Source organism: Gopherus flavomarginatus, chromosome 3 (assembly GCF_025201925.1).
Source record: "Gopherus flavomarginatus isolate rGopFla2 chromosome 3, rGopFla2.mat.asm, whole genome shotgun sequence".
NCBI classification, from domain to species: domain Eukaryota; kingdom Metazoa; phylum Chordata; order Testudines; family Testudinidae; genus Gopherus; species Gopherus flavomarginatus.
This window is the reverse complement of record NC_066619.1, coordinates 236,285,747-236,304,926: the sequence shown is the minus strand read 5'-3', so window position 1 is coordinate 236,304,926 and position 19,180 is coordinate 236,285,747. Positions and strand designations below refer to the sequence as shown.

Below are 19,180 nucleotides of genomic sequence, written 5' to 3'. Positions count from 1 at the left end.
TCTGCAGGTGTGTAACACCCTCCCTGCAGAAAAATGGCTATATTGGGCTGGGAGCACTATTCTGACAGCCTGTGTAGAGCATATACACTCAGACACACTTTGGAAATAGCTGACCTACTGTTCTGCAAAGCCACCACTTGATTATCTTTTGAGTCACACTTGTCAGCTTAAAGCCATGTGTTTCTTATTTAGAACTTTGACACTGGTCCAGTTTTCAGAGCAGATTCAAGACAATTATGTGCAAGACACAGGTCGGAAGGTTCTGAATGTTTAAAGATCTTTAAATTTTCAAGAGCCATTATCTATGTAAAGCATCAACTGTTTATTACTTTGCTATTCACAAGTATCAAATATTTATGTTCCAGGACACAGGTATGCTTACCTTTCCCAGGAAAGCAACTCATATTACACTGTTATGTATAAGTTACTGTGAAGGCAAGATTTCTTATTCTGAACAAAAACAAGCTTATGTACATCTGCAAAATCTCCTCTCCAAAGTCAAACACAGCACTCAAATTTTTCATAAATGCTACTGCAGTCTTTCATAGGCCTATATAACTTTCAGCATTTTCTACAAGGCAACTGTGTTTTGGGTCTAGTGGACAGCAGGCTCTCTTTTTCCAGCAAATTTTTGATAAATCTTCTGGTCCACATTAGTATGGCTCGCTTAACTCAGTACTTTAATAGCATCATTACGTTCCCACTTCATAGAATATATCTCCATTCTCTTTGCAGTCTCTTGTGGAACCATCGCCAACAGATGTCACTGATAGTCAAAGTCTCGTCATTTCAGCTGCAAAACGACCTTCAGAAAGAAATTGAAAGAAGAATGAGACTCAGCTACAATCAGCGCCAGAGTGACAGGCTCAAGAAGCCTGAATAATACCTTACAAACAGTCTGCAAATATGCCTGCAGGTTTCTGCCTCACACAGCAGATATGGACACCAGTCACAGAGTGAGTCCCTCCTCTCAATACATACAATCAAGTATGAGAACTTTATCTTATCTTCCCCTGCAACCCTGAGGAGAGCACCGAGCAAGCTGGCAGCTGCTGAAGCCTGGGCTAAAGGAGCCCTGGCTGGGTAGCCCAGAATCTTGATGAGCAACTGCTCCTTTGGCTTCATTTGCAAGGAACTCAGGGGTGCCCAGAGGCCTCAAAGTTTTCCTGTGATCAGCTCTGAGAAGGCCCAAACAGGAACTGCTGCCAACTGCTTAGGAGCCTGCTCTGCCAAGAAGAAACAGTTCCTGTAGATAGCCACAGAGCTACTCCCAAAAGCAAAAGACGACTGTTGGCCACAGCAGGGCACATATGGAAGTTTCTGCTGCACCTGGGATGAAGATGACCAGCCATGACTAGCTGTCAGGTTGCTTGGTGGCCCGGTCCTGGCACTACTACACTGAGATATGCTCGTACCACTTTGAACTATGTATGACCACTTTTTAAAAAAACAGCACTATTACTGACATAGTTCTGCCTCATTTAGCATTTGATACTAAAAGCACTAAGAATTACAAGCCAGGATTTTCCAGTAGCCAAGCACTCTTGAAAAAACATTAGACGAGCTGGCCTGCAAACTGCAGCCACGATACTAAGACATTATGGATAGATAACAACAAATAGTTTGTCAGCTAAGTTTAAAAAACAAAAAACAAACAAACAAAAAAAACTTGACCTAAGAGATAAGAAGTCAACTTCTAAATGGATCCTTCTACTTTATTCCATCATTTCTCCACTCATTCTACTGGGAGACAGAAGTTTGTAAACAGTCATTATTAGTAAATCAACAGATATTTAAAGCATGTACATCATTCGTCAACAGTGCTAACAAACCACTGTACCTTATGAAGTGCCTTGAATAAATGCTGCAATTTGGTTGAGGATACCACCAATCCCTGTGATTACCATCAACGTATGTACAAGTCAGACAATACCATGTCTTTCCCTATCACCATACCACTCCAAACATGTTTAAGTTACTTCTGCTTATCTTCTGCTTTCCATTGTCCAATTTGGAACTATTCCAGGGGATTTAGTTTCCATTAAAATTAAATTTTTCAGTGTCAGATATACTGGCATTCTCAGTGTCCAATTCCCTTTCTATCTGTTCTATTAGCCCTCAGGAAATAAAGGATTGCTTGATCTAGATCAGGGGTGGCCAAACTACGGCTACGAGCCATTTTAAGCCGGCTCCTGAGCCGCACCACGCAGCTCAGCCCCTCTCTGACGGGAGCGCAGGGGGAGGGCCGCACCACGCGGCTCAGCCCTGCTCCGGCTGGGGCACAGGATCAAAGGGCACGCCCCTGAGCCTCTCCCCATGCCCCAACATCCTGCCCGAGCCCTGATCTACCTCCACTCTTTAAACCCCTCAATCCTATCCCAGAGCACCTCCTGCACCCAAAACCTCTCATCCCCAGCACCACCCCAGAGCTTACACCCCCAGCCAGAACCTGAACCCCTTCCTGCACCCCTGTCCCAGCCCTGATCCCCCTCCCACCCTCTGAACCAGGGCTTTGGAGCGGAGCCTGGAGCTGGAGTGTGGAGCAGTGGAGCTGCAGGTTTTTGCCTGGGGCTGGAGCACAGCTCCAAAGCCCTGCTCCAAACCCCTCGGACCCAGCCCAGAGCATCCTCCAGCACCCCGAACTCCTGATCCCCAGCCCCACCCCAGAGCCCACACCCTCTCCTGCACCCCAACTCCAATTTTGTGAGCATTCATGGCCATCCATACACTTTCTATTCCCTGATGTGGCCCTCGGGCCAAAAAGTTTACCCACCCTGATCTAGATAAACCCATATAATGTGTCAAAGAGTCCGTTTTCAGCCATTGATGCTTTGTGAGGGTCAGGAGGAAATTCTGTCTTCAAATCATTCTGTATGTGGCTTTCAGCTAAAATGCTGTTCTTTTCATATTCTTTTCTGCTGCTACAACTTTCAGGACATTTTAATCCTGATCTCAGCTGTCTATTGTGCTTGCTGCATTCCTGCCCCTGTAGAAAGAATAGGGACCTTTAAAATGGTAGCAATATCCTGGGCTCTGTCTTGCTACACAGAACCAGACAGGCTAACCATGGTAACCAAACACTATGAAACAAAACAATATAAGAGGGGCATGCAAAATTTTGGCCTACGCCAGAGAACTCCAAGCAGGGGTAAAGCAGCAGAGAAAGAAAGTTTGATAAAAATCAACTAGTGTAAATGACAAAAAAATTTTTTTACTGTTTATTGGAGGAAGAGATGATTTTTATAAAACTGTGCCAGCGATAAACGAACACTGCTAAAGATAAACATAAACAAGCCTAAATACAGTAATAAGATCTAACTCCACAGAAGCATGTTCCACTACCAAGTTACTTCCTATAAGGGCCAATAAGAACAGGAATACAGTAAACTAAAATGATTGTAGTACTTAGGACCTAATTAAGAAGGGATGTAATAAAAAGTCAGTAATAAATACCTTATTAGCTGCTTCCAGTGCATTTATTAGGTTCTGCAGTTCTTCCTTATTCATTTCTACAGAGACTGGCTTAATTTCACCATTTTCTTTCACATCCAGATCAAGATTGAGAAGTGGCATTTGCAGCATGGAGATCTTATCACTGGAAAGAGCAAGCTGTACATGATGAATTAAAAGTCATTTAAAATAAAGCCATTAAATGTTATATGTTCAGCAGGCCACCACATGTACGCTTTCTCTTGAAAGGGCACTGTCAGGATTAATGTGAAGTATAGGTAGCAGCACTGAACCATGTGTTCAACTCAAAACTTGGGTTGCATGAACTTTGCAATCAGATTTTTAAAGCAGATTACATTTTGGACCTGCCAACGCTTAAACAGTGACACTGTCAAGTTTCTTGCTTATTTGGTTTTTCAAATACTCCTGCATGCAAGTTATACAATATAATTGAAATATACATCCAACAAGGGTCAGGATTAGATAAAAAGGGCAAATTGCTGAGAGCGAGCCATGAAAGACTATAAAGGTAAAAGAGATGACAGTAGGCCTGACTGAACAGTATTTACAACTTACTCAACAAGTACCAGAGTCAAAATACAAGAAAAGAACGGGGGGATATAACAGAGGTCTACAAAACCATGACTGATGTGGAGAAAGTAAATAAGGACATGTTGTTTACTCCGTTTCATGACACAAGAACTTGGGGTCACCAAATGAAATTACAGTAAAAACTGTGTTATCCGACACTTTACCAACCAGAGAACTCTAGTAACCAGCATTTCTGATATCCATTAAAAGTCTAGTTGGTGCAGGGTCAGCAGGCTCCCTAATTGGCTCCACATAGCTCTCCGGAAGCGGCGACATGTCCCTACTGCTCCTAGGCAAAGGAACAGCAACGTGGGCTCTGTGCAATGCTTCCGCCTTGAGTGCTGGCTCTGCAACTCCCATTGGCCAGGAACTGTGACCAATGGGAGCTGCGAGGGTGGCACCTGCGAGTGGAGGCAGCGCACTGAGCCACCTGGCCACGCTTCCACCTAGGAGCAGCAAGGACATGTCGCTGCCTGCAGGGAGACACCCAAGGTAAGCGCCACCTGGATCCGGCACCCTGAAACTCCTCCTGCGCCCCAACCCCTGCCCTGAGCCCTCTTCCGCACCCAAACTCCCTCCCAAAGCCTGTGCCCCAACCCCTCCCACACCACAATCCCCAGCCCTGAGACTCCTCCCATATCCAAACTACCTCCCTCCCTTGGTAAGTATAACTCTTAGTTAACCAGAATTTTTGACTTACCAGAACCCCCCATTCCCACAACATGCCGAATAACAAAGCTTTTACTATAATAGGCAACAGGTTTAAAACAAACAGAATGAAATATTTCCTCACATAATGCACAGTCAAGCTGTGGAACTCTTTGCCAGAGAATATTTTGAAGGTCAGGACTATAACAGGTTTGAAAAAAGAACTAGATAAGTTCATGGAGGATAGGTCCATCAATGGCTATTAGCCAGGATGGGCAGGGATGGGATGCAAAACCATGCTCTGAAGAGTCACTAGCCTCTGTTTGCCAGAAGCTGGAAGTGGACGACAGGGGATGGATCGCTCAATGATTACCTGTTCTGATCATACCCTCTGAAGCACCTGGCATTGGCCACTGTCAGAAGACAAGATACTGGGCTAGATGGACCACTGGTCTGACTTAGTGTGGCCATTCTTATATTCTTAAGTAGTTTTTTGCACTTTCCAGCCAACTCTGCAGCTGATCAAATACTATTTAACAAATATACAATTTTATAAATACTGGTAAAATTTGTCAAATGGCATGTCAGTGTTTTTCTACTACTTAAATCAGCCCTAGTAAAAAAGTTATTTTTTAAAAAATGTAATAGAAATTTTGACAATTTTGCAACTAAATACAGTACACAGCTCTATTCCTTTAAATTGCAGGATGTGAAGTGGTGCAGGTATTTTTCATATTAGCTGGCAAACACTGAATACATTTTTCCATTTACTTGGCAGTATTATCATATACTAGATACAGAGAGCCTGTGACTTGGTTTTGGTCCTGTACAACTAGGGGAAGGCAGCTGGTCCTATATAACTGTTACAGCAGCATTTCCCCAAAGGAGAGTTTCTGATTTTAATAAAATTACACAGGTGACTAATGGGAATAAAGGATAAAGCAAAAAGTGAGCCACAGAGGAAGAAATGGACAGCTGTGAATTAGTTCATGTTATATTAATTCAGAATTAATTCTTAGCCAGAAATTAAAAAAACAAAAACAAACCCTCAATAGGAGAAAGTAACAAGAAACTGCAGGCAGTAACTGGGTGTTTTTATAGGTCTGGTTTATAATCTTGGCAACGGTAAATTCAGTCAGTGAGACAGATCAGTACTTAACAGGCAGCTCATCTGATGCACAACATGATGTTATGCTATCAGCTCCTGCAAAATGTGGTCCAGTCAGAAACTGACTTGGAGTTCAAAATCGTTTTTTAGCAAAAAATATCTACAGTGCTTGTTAGGACAAAAAGCTAGTCTGTTATTTAACAACTAACAAGGACAGATAAACATAAGCAATATTACCAGGATTATTTCTATAATGCATTTCTGGCAGATTAAAATGTTCATGCAAAAGAGCACTTGTACAATAGGCAGATGTTCTTCCAACTTTGGGCAGCACTGTTCTCTTTAGTAAAATAAAACTAAATATAACTGATGTCAATCTATCCCTTAAACGTACATACATTTAGTCAAGATCTAGAGGGTTTTTATTTATGAGTCAGAGAATTTCACATAGTCTTCATGTAGCTTTACTTTTTTATTTTATTCTAAGTAAAGGTTTTCTTCTTCTATTCAGTCAAGTGTCCCAGTCAGGCCTCAAATGGTGATGGGGCGATGTAAATTAAATGTGTGTGGAGAATCAAAATATCACAAAAACATCCAAGAGATGGCAATAATGCAGCAACAGCAAAGGGGAACTTATTTTCATGAGCTGTATGCCTTCCCAGCAATTCTTCTGCTCTGGGTTTCTGGTATCCATACAAGTCTAACCTTATCTCTGAATCATGCAGCCTACCAGAGGCTGTGTTTGTAGCCTTCTAGGCTCTGGACAGTAAGCAACACAGATAGTGTCTCACCTTCAACTGCCAGTCAAAATCCTGTAGCTGGGCAGAGGAGATTGCACTTATGCTTTCTACCAGTGCATGCCTGATTTCTTCCTTTCTGCCTTTCAAGCATTTTGTGATTGCTTCTTGATAGCTTGAGCTCAATTCATTTAACTGCTGAACAGCCTGCAAATATCAGTAAAAAGAGAGTTTTAATTATGAAGCAGAAAAGGTTAGATTTACAATAGAATATAGCTGTACTGGATAAGAAGCCAAAATGTTAACTGTTACCTGAAGTTACATTCAGTTTATGCCCTTGCCTCTCCCAACAGGTCACAATGGCAGACAGTGGAGATAAGCAACCACCAAAGCACCCTCGGATACAGTGAAATTTTTATTCACTATAAAGCCTTGTTTATGTGTTAGGGAAATCTGTGAAGTGTTTACTCACTGTTGTTAAACAATTCAGCTGAATACACTTGAGGCTTGAAAAATTCAAGGAAGTTTCCCTATCTGTGCCCCTTTCCCATTGATTTCCTCCATGTGTGTTTCTTATGGTGCATAAGCAAACATGACTCCATTAAGTTTATCTCCATAATTGTAAATTAAATATATGTATAAACATTGACTGCAGAATGGTCTCTCAAAGGGATACTATTAACCTGTTTAGATTCCTTTCTTAAAAGAAAAGTTCCAATTAGAATCCATTGATGCATGCTTTAAAAAATAAAATAAAATAGCTAACTCTCCAGTGCTAATTTGAAAGGACACACTGGTATTGACTGTTTATCTGCACTTAGCTGCCCACGTACATTCTGAAGCTAGCATTCTGATTGCTACCTCCCTGCTATATCCATAAAATGAAATAAATACATTCCTAACTGTATTTATAAGCACCTATAAGTTTTCCTTAGAATTAGTCACACTGTCTTCCACAATATCAATACCACATCTCATCTCATCTCTGCTCATCCTCCCAATAAAATAACATGCTGACACGCTGAATGACTTATCTCCCAGACAGAGAATGAGGGAAGAGAGGAAATGGGGACATACATATAGCCCAGGCACGAAGGGAAGGGGTCACACAGAAATGCTGGTGGAGGGAGGAAGAAAATTGGTGAAACCTAGTCAGGGGAAGGGAGCAGACAGAGCCACTAGGATGGTGGAGGAAGGTGGGAAGGCTGGGGAGCAGCCAGAGCCCCTGGCATGGGTGGAAAGGGAGGAGAGTTTGCCGAGTCCCTCCTACGGGGGTCCCTGCTATGTGCGGATGGGGGGGAAAAACACAGAATCCCTGGTATGGGGGCACACACACAGCCCCTGCCATGAGTGGGAAGAATGGGTGGCCCCAGAATGGACTAAGGGGGGCACAATAGCCCTGGCCCAGGGGAAAGCAGTATAGAGAGACCCTTAGGGGAATGGGAGGACTGTAGACCCTCATTGGGGGGGGAAGAACATAGAGCTCCCAGCGTGTGGGAAGAAGGCAGGAATGGGGAGGCACACACAGTCCATGGCACGGGAGAAGGAGGAGGAATGGACCCCACGGAACCCTGAAAGGCAGTATTAGGGACATGAGAATGAGAGCACACACAAAGCCCTTGCCATGTAGAGGGAATAATGGGGGAACTTGGAATGGGGGCACATAGAACCACAGACAGCGATGGAGGGGTGGGAGGAAATCTGTCATAGGAGAAGGGAGGGTGAAGAAAATCCCTGCCACGGAGGGGAAGTGAGAATAGGGTGCACACAGAACTGCTGGCATAAGGATGCTGGTAGGGGAGGAAGGAAATGGGGGTTACAAAAAACCTGGAACAGAGAGAGGATGCAGGGAGCTGCACAGAATCCCTGAAATAAAGGGGGATGAGAGGAGGTAGACAGGGAGCTGCTTAAGGTGATCAAGATTTGGTCTATTTTATTACTATCCAGATCCTATATTAAACATATGAACCCCCACTTAAAATATATAAATATTTCAGGATAGAATAGCAATAGCACTTGGCTTGATGGCAGAAAGTCAAATCTAATCAATGATGATAGTCTTACCTCTTCATCTGACAGATTTTTGCCAACTGTAGTTTTGAAGTATGTTGTTGTTTCTTCTAATATCTCCATCCATTCTGCCAAATTCCAAACACTGCCATAATCCTGATATCGACAGTATGCACGGCCACATATGCCATCAACTATTTGGTGAAGGAACTGGAGGATAAAAACAGAAGAAAACCTCTAAGGCTTTATAATGGCTCCACTATCACCCTACACAAGAAGCAAAGTTCAGCAGACAACTCAGGTGTCACGTTTGCCTCAGCATCTGGATGCTGAATGAATGCCACCCTGGTATTGTGTAAAGGGATATTGTGCAGCTAGAGGTAGCCTATTCTGGACGAGCTGTTAAAAAAAATAAAAATAAAGAGATCCTGACTACATCACACAACACTTTTCATTAAAGGAGATATGTTTAATTCCCTTGCTTTGACCAGGGACCACACAGGGTAACTACATCATGCCTTTTCATCTGGATAGTTTTGTTTTTTGTTTTTTTCCATTTTCTGTTATGCAGTATTGATATGTGCTATTAAACTATCACTGAGTTTCACCTAAGTATGGTACAATGATCTTTCTGAAGCACTTTGGAATCTTCAAAATTAAATGTGCAACATAAATACAAGATGTTAATAAGTGAATATCTACTGCTACCATAATTCTCCATTCTCCAAATCACCAGCCACTTGCATCCAGAAACTCTCCCCTAGTTTCTCTATCCTCAAGGCCCAGTGCAGCAACTACTTTCTTTGTGACTGAAAAGGACTGACCAGTACTTCATTTACAACAAAAATCAACAATAGTCAGATCTGTTGTGACAGCAGCAGAGGATTCTGGGTTATCATCAGCGAGGAAAGTCATAGTGTTTAATTTGTTTTGTGCTGACAGTTGTGAGAATGACTGAAGAATATCTCAAGTGTTTTATTTGTACTGGTAGAAAAGTTTAAGAATATTTTCACTAGTCCTCTAGGTATTTTAATCAAGATATTTTTCTTATCTCTCTTGTTAAATATAAAACTGCCAACTGTGTGTGTGTTTGGACACTGATTTATACATATCAGATGTGGCTCTTTTACCGTTAAAGTGCAACTTGTGGAGTCCCTCACATCTCCCTCCATTGTCCACCTACCAGACAGTGGGGGGGGAGCTTGGGACTTCTGCTTGCAGTTTGGTGGTAGGGCAGGGGCTTCTGCCCAGCGAGGGAGAAAGATCTCATGGCTGCTGTCCAGCAGAGTGGGAGGGTCAGAGCAGGACTGAAACCCCAAGCCCCAGCAGGTGTGGCCTAGCTCTCTTAACTTTTGAAGACTGTCATATGCGGCTCGAAGAGTCAGTAAGTTTGGCCACCCCTGTAATAAACAGCTTGTCTGTTTCACAGTTCTTTAAAGATCAAAAAGTAAAAAAAAAAACTATTAGATACATGATAAGTAGGGCTGTCGACTAACTGCAGTTAACTCACACTATTAACTAAAAAAATTAATCACGATTAATTGCAGTTTTAATCGCACTGTTGAACAATAAAATATCAATTGAAATGTATTAAATATTTTGGATGTTTTTCTACATTTTCAAATATGTTTATTTCAATTACAGTACAGAATACAAAGTGTACAGTGCTCACTTTATATTCTTTTTATTACAATATTTGAACTGTAAAAATCATGAGAAATATTTTTCAATTCACCTCAAACAAGTACCATAGTGCAATCTCTTTATCGTGAAATGGCAATTTACATATGTCGATTTTGTTGTTGTTATATAACTGCACTCAAAAACAAAACAATGTAAAACTTTAGAGCCTAGAAGTCCACTCAGTCCTACTTCTTATTCAGCCAATCATTAGGACAAGCAAGTTTGTTTACATTTACGGGAGATAATGCTGCCCTCTTCTTATTTACTGTGTCATGTGAAAGTGAGAACAGGCGTTTGCATGGCACTTTTGTAGTCAGCACTGCAAGATATTTACGTGCTAGACATGCTAAACGTTTGTATGTCCTTTCATGCTTTAACCACCATTCCAGAGGACATGCTTCTATGCTGATAATGTTCATTAAAAAAATAATGCATTAATTAAATTTGTGACTGAACTCCTTGGGGAAGAATTGTATGTCTCTTTTTCTGTCTTTTACCTGCATTCTGCCATATATTTCATATTATAGCAGTCTCGGATGATGACCCAGCTCATGTTGTTCGTTTGAACACTTTCACTGCAAATTTGACAAAACGGTACCAATGTGAGATTTCTAAAGATAGCTACAGCACTTGACCCAAGATTTAAGAATCTGAAGTGCCTTCCAAAATCTAAGAGGGATGAGATGTGGAGCATGCTTTCAGAAGTCTTGAAAGAACAATACTCTGATGCAGAAACTACAGAACCCGAACCACCAAAAACGAAAATCAACTTTTTGCTGGTGACATCTGACTCAGATGACAAAAATGAACATGCATTGAGCTGCACTGCTTTGGATCATTATTGAGCAGAACCATCATCAGGATGGACGCAAGTCCTCTCTAGAATGGTGATTGAAGCATGAAGGGACATACGAATCTTTACCACATCTGGCACATAAATATCTTGCAACACTGGCTACAACAGTGCCATGGGAACAGCTGTTCTCACTTTCAGATGACATTGTAAACAAGAAGCAGGCAGCATTATCTCCTGCTAATGTAAACAAACTTGTTTGAGTGACTGGCTAAACAAGAAGTGGGCTTGTAGGCTCACTTTACTTTGTTTTATTTTTGAATGCAGTTTTTTTTGTTCATAAGTCTACATTTTTAAATTCAACTTTCACAATAAAGAGATTGCACTACAGTACTTGTATTAAGGAAACTGAAAAATACTATTTCTTTTATTTTTACAGTGCAATTATTTATAATAAAAATAAATATAAAGGGAGCACAGCACACTTTGTAGTCTGTGTTGTAACTGAAATCAATATATTTGAAAATCTGGAAAACATCCAAAAATATTTATATAATCATGATTTTTTTAAATCATGCGATTAATCATGATTAATTTTTTTAATCGCTTGAGAGCCCTAATGATAAGCTAATAGGAGCTGTCTGGAGATAAGGGAACAACAGGAGAAAGATTTGCCCAGCTCATTTCATTAGGGTATGATGAATTAATGCAGCCTCGCTCAAAATTACATTTAAAGACAAATGTAACCGATACCCTTCTCCTGACAATTAAAAGTATTTCTCTCATTACTTCTAAGAAGTTATGACTCAATTATCCCTTCCAGTTTAGTGAGCAGAGGGAATCCTGATCCATACACAAACGTGTCCACAGGATGGATGTCATTAATGATTTATTCTATTTTTGGGTGCCGGGGGGGAGTAGGAAAAACAGTTGGGGGTGGGGGCAGGGAAGCCTCCCAGGTGGGATGAGGGGGAGTCGTTGTCCTGAACATTCTTCCCTTCATAGACAGCAAGTATCAATGTCTAAGTTACTTAAAATATTGACCACAGACGTTTAGCCCATGAATCCCAGAACCAGCGTGTGTCCTGGGATTGCTTCCCCATGTGTAGGGTGTGAATGCTGAGGGTGGAACGGGGACCCCAAGCCGGAGGTGTAGTGGCCCAGGGGTCACACGCAGGAGCGCCCCACACTAGGTGTTACTGCCATACACCCGTAACACAACGAGGGAGGCTGGATTGTGTGTCCCCGAGGAGGGGCGGGCGGCTCCTGTCAACTTCACGCGGTGAGGAATGCGGGGCGCTGGCTCACGTACAGCAAAGGGGGTTCTCGTTATTAGCAAGGACGAGACACACACCCCCCCCCCCCCGGCACTAGCCCGGAGATGACGGGCCCAGGCGGGCTGCGGCGCCGCCAGCCGAGGTGCAGCATGGAGCAGGGCGTCCGGCCCCGCGCCGGGTCAGCCAGGTCACGGCCGGGGCCCCTCGCTGCCCACGGACAGCCCGTCCGGCTGGGCGGGGCCGGGTCTCACCTTCAGGGCCTGGTCAGCCGAGAGCTTCTCCAGCAGCACCAACATGGTCCCGTGTAGCCGCACCTCGGGAGCGAGGCCAGCGAAAGCGCGTGACCCTCACCGCTCCAGCCTCGTCCCTCCTCCGGATGTGCCGTCAGAGACCCTCATCGGGAAGGGGGAGCTATAGAGCGCATGCGCAGGGACAGTAGGCCTCGCGGGGCGGGGCGGGGCGGAGTCTGACTAGAAGCCCGCATGAGCAGCGGAGGGGGTGGGGCTTGTGTGGGTGTAGCCGCTGCAGGGATACCTGGTTGCGGCCAGTGCCCTAGGGGGGTGGGGCTCGGCCCGGCCCGGCCCGGCCCCCGCGGGCAGAAGGGGCCCCCTGCGCTGTCCGGCCAGCCGGAGGGGCGCGAAGCCGTTAGCCTGCGCTGCCGCCAGCCGCCCACTCCCGCCCCGAGCTGTCCGGGGTGCGGAACTTGCCAGCCTCACAGCGGGGGTCCCGTAATGTTTGGGCTCGTTCTGCGGAACAGGGGACCACAGCCCCTGTCCGCCTCCTCCCTGCTGTGCGTCCCTCTCCCGCCCCGGCGCAGGGAGGTGGCCGGGCTCTACGGGAGACTCCTGGGAGCTAGAGAGAGCCACGTGTGGAAGAGGCTGAGACTCAAACGTCACTGCTGGCTGCAGGTCTGCGTGGGACTTCGCCAGCAGCAACTGGGGGGGGAACTGGTGCAGAGGGGCCCTAATGTGGCTTGGCTACACTGGTGCTTTACAGCGCTGTAATAACCTTAGTCCCAGATCTGGACCTTAGCGTCCAAAATATGGGGGTTAGTATGAAAACCTCCAAGCTTAGTTACCAGCTTGGACCTGGTACCTGCTGCCACCACCCAAAAAATTAGAGTGTTTTGGGGCACTCTGGTCCCCCTGAAAAACCTTCCCTGGGGACCCCAAGACCCAAATCCCTTGAGTCTCACAACAAAGGGAAATAATCCTTTTTCCCTTCCCCCCTCCAGGTGCTCCTGGAGAGATACACAGACACAAGCTCTGTGAACCCAAACAGAGTGAATCTCCCTCTCTGTTCCCAATCCTGGAAACAAAAAGTACTTTCCTATTCCCCCAGAGGGAATGCAAAAATCAGGCTAGCCATCCAACACACAGATCTCCCCGATTCCTTCCTCCCACCAATTCCCTGGTGAGTACAGACTCAATTTCCCTGAAGTAAAGAAAAACTCCAACAGGTCTTAAAAGAAAGCTTTATATAAAAAGAAAGAAAAATAAGTACAAATGTTCTCTCTGTATTAAGATGATACAACACAGGGTCAATTGCTTAAAAGAATATTGAATAAACAGCCTTATTCAAAAAGAATACAAATCAAAGCACTCCAGCACTTATATTCATGCAAATACCAAAGAAAAGAAACCATAGAACTTACTATCTGATCTCTTTGTCCTTACACTTAGAAACAGAAGACTAGAAAGTAGAACTACTTCTCCAAAGCTCAGAGCAAGCAGGCAGGCAGAAAACAAAGACAAAGACACTCAAATCCCTCCACCCAAAGTTGAAAAAATCCGGTTTCCTGATTGGTCCTCTGGTCAGGTGCTTCAGGTGAAAGAGACATTAACCCTTAGCTATCTGTTTATGACACGCCCCCCAAATTGCAGACAGTGGGGAAGCTCACTGGCGGCGATTTCCTTCTAGAACTTGAAAATAAACAGATTAATACAACACATACACCTTTACATATACTCCTAAGTATATAACTAACAGACTTCTACATTTTAAGAACACTTTTTAACTACTGAATTCTGGGAAACTCTCACGGGAGAGTGCATCAGCTACTTTGTTAGAAGCTCCTGTGATGTGTTGAATTTCAAAATCAAAATCTTGGAGAGCTAAACTCCAACGAAGAAGTTTCTTGTTGTTCCCCTTGGCAGTATGAAGCCACTGTAGTGCAGCATGGTCAGTTTGTAGTTGGAACCGCCGTCCCCAAACATATGGGCGTAGCTTTTCCAGGGCGTACACAATGGCATAGCATTCCTTTTCACTGACTGACCAGTGACTTTCCCTCTCAGACAGTTTCTTGCTGAGAAACACGACAGGATGGAAGTTGTGATCTGTTGCTTCCTGCATGAGCACTGCTCCTATACCACGCTCAGATGCATCGGAGGTTACTAGGAATGGCTTGTCAAAATCCGGGGCCCTGAGCACAGGGTCAGACATGAGCGTTGCCTTAAGTTGGGTAAAGGCCTTTTGACACTCATCAGTCCACTTAACTGCATTTGGCTGGGTCTTTTTGGTCAGGTCGGTCAGTGGGGCAGCGATTTGGCTGTAGTGGGGTACAAATCGCCTGTAGTATCCGGCCAAGCCTAAGAAGGATTGGACCTGCTTCTTTGACTTTGGGACAGGCCACTTTTGGATAGCATCCACCTTGGCCTGTAGGGGGTTTATGGTTCCTCGACCCACCTGGTGCCCCAGGTAAGTCACTCTGTTTTGGCCTATTTGACACTTTTTGGCCTTAACAGTTAGTCCTGCCTGCCTGATGCGCTCAAAGACCTTTTCCAGGTGTAGTAGGTGTTCGGGCCAGGAGTCTGAAAAAATGGCCACATCATCGAGGTAGGCAACTGCAAATTCTCCCAGTCCAGCTAGTAGACCATCTACCAGCCTCTGGAAGGTGGCGGGTGCATTTCGAAGGCCGAAAGGAAGGACATTGAATTCATACACCCCCGCATGGGTGACGAATGCTGACCTCTCCTTGGCAGGTTCATCTAGCGGTACTTGCCAGTACCCCTTGGTTAAGTCTATTGTAGAGATGAACTGGGCACGTCCCAACTTTTCCAATAGCTCATCGGTACGTGGCATTGGATAGTTGTCCGGACGAGTTACCGCATTTAGCTTACGGTAGTCCACGCAAAAGCGTATTTCCCCATCTGGTTTGGGTACCAGAACCACTGGAGATGCCCATGCACTGGTAGATGGGCGGATTATACCCATTTGTAGCATGTTCTGGATCTCCCGTTCTATAGCAGCTTGGGCATGAGGAGACACTCGGTAGGGTGGGGTTCTGATTGGGTGAGCATTACCTGTATCAATGGAGTGGTATGCCCGTTCAGTCCGTCCTGGGGTGGCTGAGAACAATGGGGCGAAGCTGGTGCACAGCTCCTTGATTTGCTGCCGCTGCAGACGTTCCAGAGTGGTTGAGAGGTTCACCTCTTCCACGCCACCGTCTTTTTTCCCGTCGTAGTAGACCCCGTCAGGCCACTCAGCATCATCTCCCTGGACTGTAAACTGACAAACCTGTAAATCTCTGGAATAGAAAGGCTTGAGAGAATTAACATGGTACACTTTAGGCTTTAGTGAGGAATTGGGAAATGCTATGAGGTAGTTTACAGCTCCCAGGCGCTCTTGGACCGTGAATGGCCCTTCCCATGATGCTTCCATCTTATGGGCCTGTTGCGCCTTCAAGACCATAACCTGGTCTCCTACCTTGAAGGACCGATCTCTGGCATGTCTGTCATACCAGGCCTTTTGCTCTTCTTGAGCATCCTTTAGGTTCTCTTTAGCAAGGGCTAAAGAGTGTCGGAGGGTGCTTTGTAGGTTGCTTACAAAGTCCAGAATGTTAGTTCCTGGAGAAGGCGTAAACCCCTCCCATTGCTGCTTCACCAACTGTAATGGCCCCTTAACCTCGTGACCATACACAAGTTCAAATGGTGAAAACCCTAAACTGGGATGTGGTACAGCCCTGTAGGCAAACAGCAACTGCTGCAACGCTAGGTCCCAATTATTGGAGAATTCGTTGATGAATTTTCGTATCATGGCCCCCAAAGTTCCATTGAACCTTTCCACCAGGCCATTGGTTTGATGGTGGTACGGGGTGGCAACCAAGTGATTCACCCCATGAGTTTCCCACAGTTTTTCCATGGTCCCTGCCAGGAAATTAGACCCTGAATCTGTAAGGATGTCAGAGGGCCAACCTACCCTGGCAAAGATGTCTGTTAAGGCCAGGCACACAGTGTTAGCCCGGGTGTTACCTAGAGCTACTGCTTCCGGCCATCGGGTAGCAAAGTCCACTAAAGTCAGTACGTACTGCTTTCCTCTGGGCGTCTTTTTTGGGAAAGGGCCCAGAATATCCACAGCTACTCGCTGAAATGGGACCTCAATTATGGGGAGTGGCTGGAGAGGGGCCTTGACCTGGTCTTGAGGCTTACCCACTCTTTGGCATACCTCACAAGACCGGACATACTTGGCAACGTCCTTGCCCATCCCCTCCCAGTGGAAGGACTTCCCCAACCGGTCCTTGGTTCTGTTCACCCCAGCATGGCCACTGGGATGATCATGGGCTAAGCTTAAGAGCTTCCCCCGGTACTTAGTTGGAACCACCAACTGTTTTTGCGGCTGCCATTCTTCCCGGTGTCCACCAGAAAGAATTTCCTTGTACAAAAGTCCTTGGTCTATAACAAACCGGGATCGATTAGAAGAGCTGAGAGGCGGTGGGGTGCTCCGTGCCGCCGCCCAAGCTTTCTGAAGGCTGTCATCCGCTTCCTGCTCAGTCTGGAACTGTTCCCTTGAGTCTGGGGTCACCAGTTCTTCCTCAGACTGTGGACTTGGGCTTGGTCCCTCTGGAAGCGATGTAGGTGATGGGGTTGTTTCCAGTGCTGGTGAACCGCTCTCCGCTGGTGCACCTGAGGGTATTTCAGGCTCTGGCTGAGCCTTTTGGGTATGGCTGTCTGTTGCTTCTGCCAGTTTTGGCTCGCTGGCGCCCTCTGGCGTTGAGTTTGAAGATGTAGTTGCACTTGCTGGTGCTGGTTGCTGTTCCAGTTCCGGGCCTGGGACTGGAGATGCTGTGGCTGTTTCAGTGGTAGGCATGGAATCCGGGTCCACTACCTCTGTCTGGGTCTCTGGTAACACAGACGGGGCCTCTGTGGACGGTTCAGGAACAGGAATGGGTCTGGAAGCTTGCCTGGTTTGGCTACGTGTAACCATTCCCACTCTCTTGGCCCGCCTCACCTGGTTGGCCAAGTCTTCCCCCAGTAGCATGGGGATAGGATAATTGTCATAGACTGCAAAAGTCCACATTCCTGACCAGCCTTTGTACTGGACAGGCAGTTGAGCTGTAGGCAAGTCTACAGCTTGTGACATGAAGGGGTAAATTGTAACTTTGGCCTTTGGGTTGATGAATTTGGGGTCAATGAAGGATTGGTGGATAGCTGACACTTGTGCCCCCGTGTCTCTCCACGCAGTAACCTTCTTTCCGCCCACTCTCAAATTTTCCCTTCGCTCCAAGGGTATTTGAGAGGCATCCGGGCCTGGGGATCTTTGGTGTGATGGTGGTGTAATGAATTGCACTCGCATGGTGTTCTTGGGACACTTGGCCTTGATATGTCCCAGTTCATTACACTTAAAGCATCTTCCATCTGATGGGTCACTGGGCCGAGGTGAGTTACTGGAGACTGGTGAGGTTGAAGGGTAGGGTATGTGTGGCTTTACTTGGGTGGTATGTGGGGTCTTTGGCTGTCCTCGGTTGTAGGGTTTATGGTCTGTGTGCCCCCTGGGGTAATCGTTCCCCTTGACAGTAGCTTTCTTGCTTTCTGCCAGTTCCATCCATTTGGCTCCAATCTCCCCCGCCTCAGCGATATTCTTGGGGTTTCCATCTTGTATGTACCGCGTGATGTCTTCAGGAACACCATCCAAGAACTGTTCCATTTGTATGAGGAGGTTTAGTTCTTCCAAGGTTTGAATGTTGTTTCCTGTTATCCAGGCCTCATAGTTTTTTGCAATGTAGTAGGCGTGTTTGGGAAATGACACCTCGGGTTTCCACTTTTGGGTTCTGAAGCGCCGACGGGCATGATCTGGGGTTATCCCCATCCTGTATCTGGCCTTGGTTTGAAAAAGTTTATAGTCATTCATTTGCAGCTTAGGCATTTCAGCTGCCACCTCTGCTAAAGGTCCACTGAGCTGTGACCTCAATTCTACCATGTACTGGTCTTCGGGAATCTTGTACCCAAGACAAGCTCTTTCAAAATTTTCCAAGAAGGCCTCGGTGTCATCACCTGCCTTGTAGGTGGGAAATTTCCTGTGCTGTGGAGCAATAATTGGCGCCGGGTTGTTAGGGTTGGCTGGCACATGCAGCCCAGCTTTTGCCAACTCCAGTTCATGTTTTCTCTGTTTTTCCTTCTCTTCATTCTCTTTTTGTTGTTTTTCCATTTCTCGGTGGTGGGCCGACTCTTCTTCTGCTTGTTTCCTTCGGTAGGCCACCTCTTCTTCTTCTTGCTTCCTTCTGTGGGCCAACTCTTCTTCTGCTTGTTTCCTTCGGTAGGCCACCTCTTCTTCTTCTAGTTTTCTTTTGTGTGCTGCCTCCTTGGCTGCCTCTTTGGCTGCCTGTTCTCTTTGGTAGGCTGCCTCTTTGATCTGTTCTTCTCTTTCTTTCATCTCCATCTCTTTTTGTTTTATTTCCAGTTGTCGCCTGTGTTCAGCTTCTTTGATTTGTTCTTCGGCGTCAATTTTTGCCTTAGAAGTCATGGTTCCTGTTTTCTTGTGTTGGGGTGCCCTCCGGTGTTTATCTTCTGAACTGCAGGTTCTCTGTTGCCTCCTGAAGTCTGCCTAGCAACAGTGCCTTTAGCTAATTTTCCTTTTCTCTTTCTAGCTAATGTTCAATGAAGGGAAA

The 19,180-nt window shown here is 45.4% G+C and overlaps 1 protein-coding gene across 1 annotated transcript; it reads right to left on the bottom strand.

The window, feature by feature from the left end:
• Positions 1–298: 298 nt before the first annotated feature.
• Positions 299–12,693, bottom strand: COMMD8 (COMM domain containing 8). The gene is made up of 5 exons (XM_050948105.1): positions 12,549–12,693; positions 8,599–8,754; positions 6,589–6,741; positions 3,454–3,609; positions 299–805 (listed from the first exon to the last, which is right to left on the bottom strand). Exons 1-5 carry the CDS (start codon positions 12,591–12,593, stop codon positions 785–787), a joined length of 531 nt encoding a protein of 176 aa, XP_050804062.1. The 5' UTR covers positions 12,594–12,693; the 3' UTR covers positions 299–784.
• Positions 12,694–19,180: the final 6,487 nt, after the last annotated feature.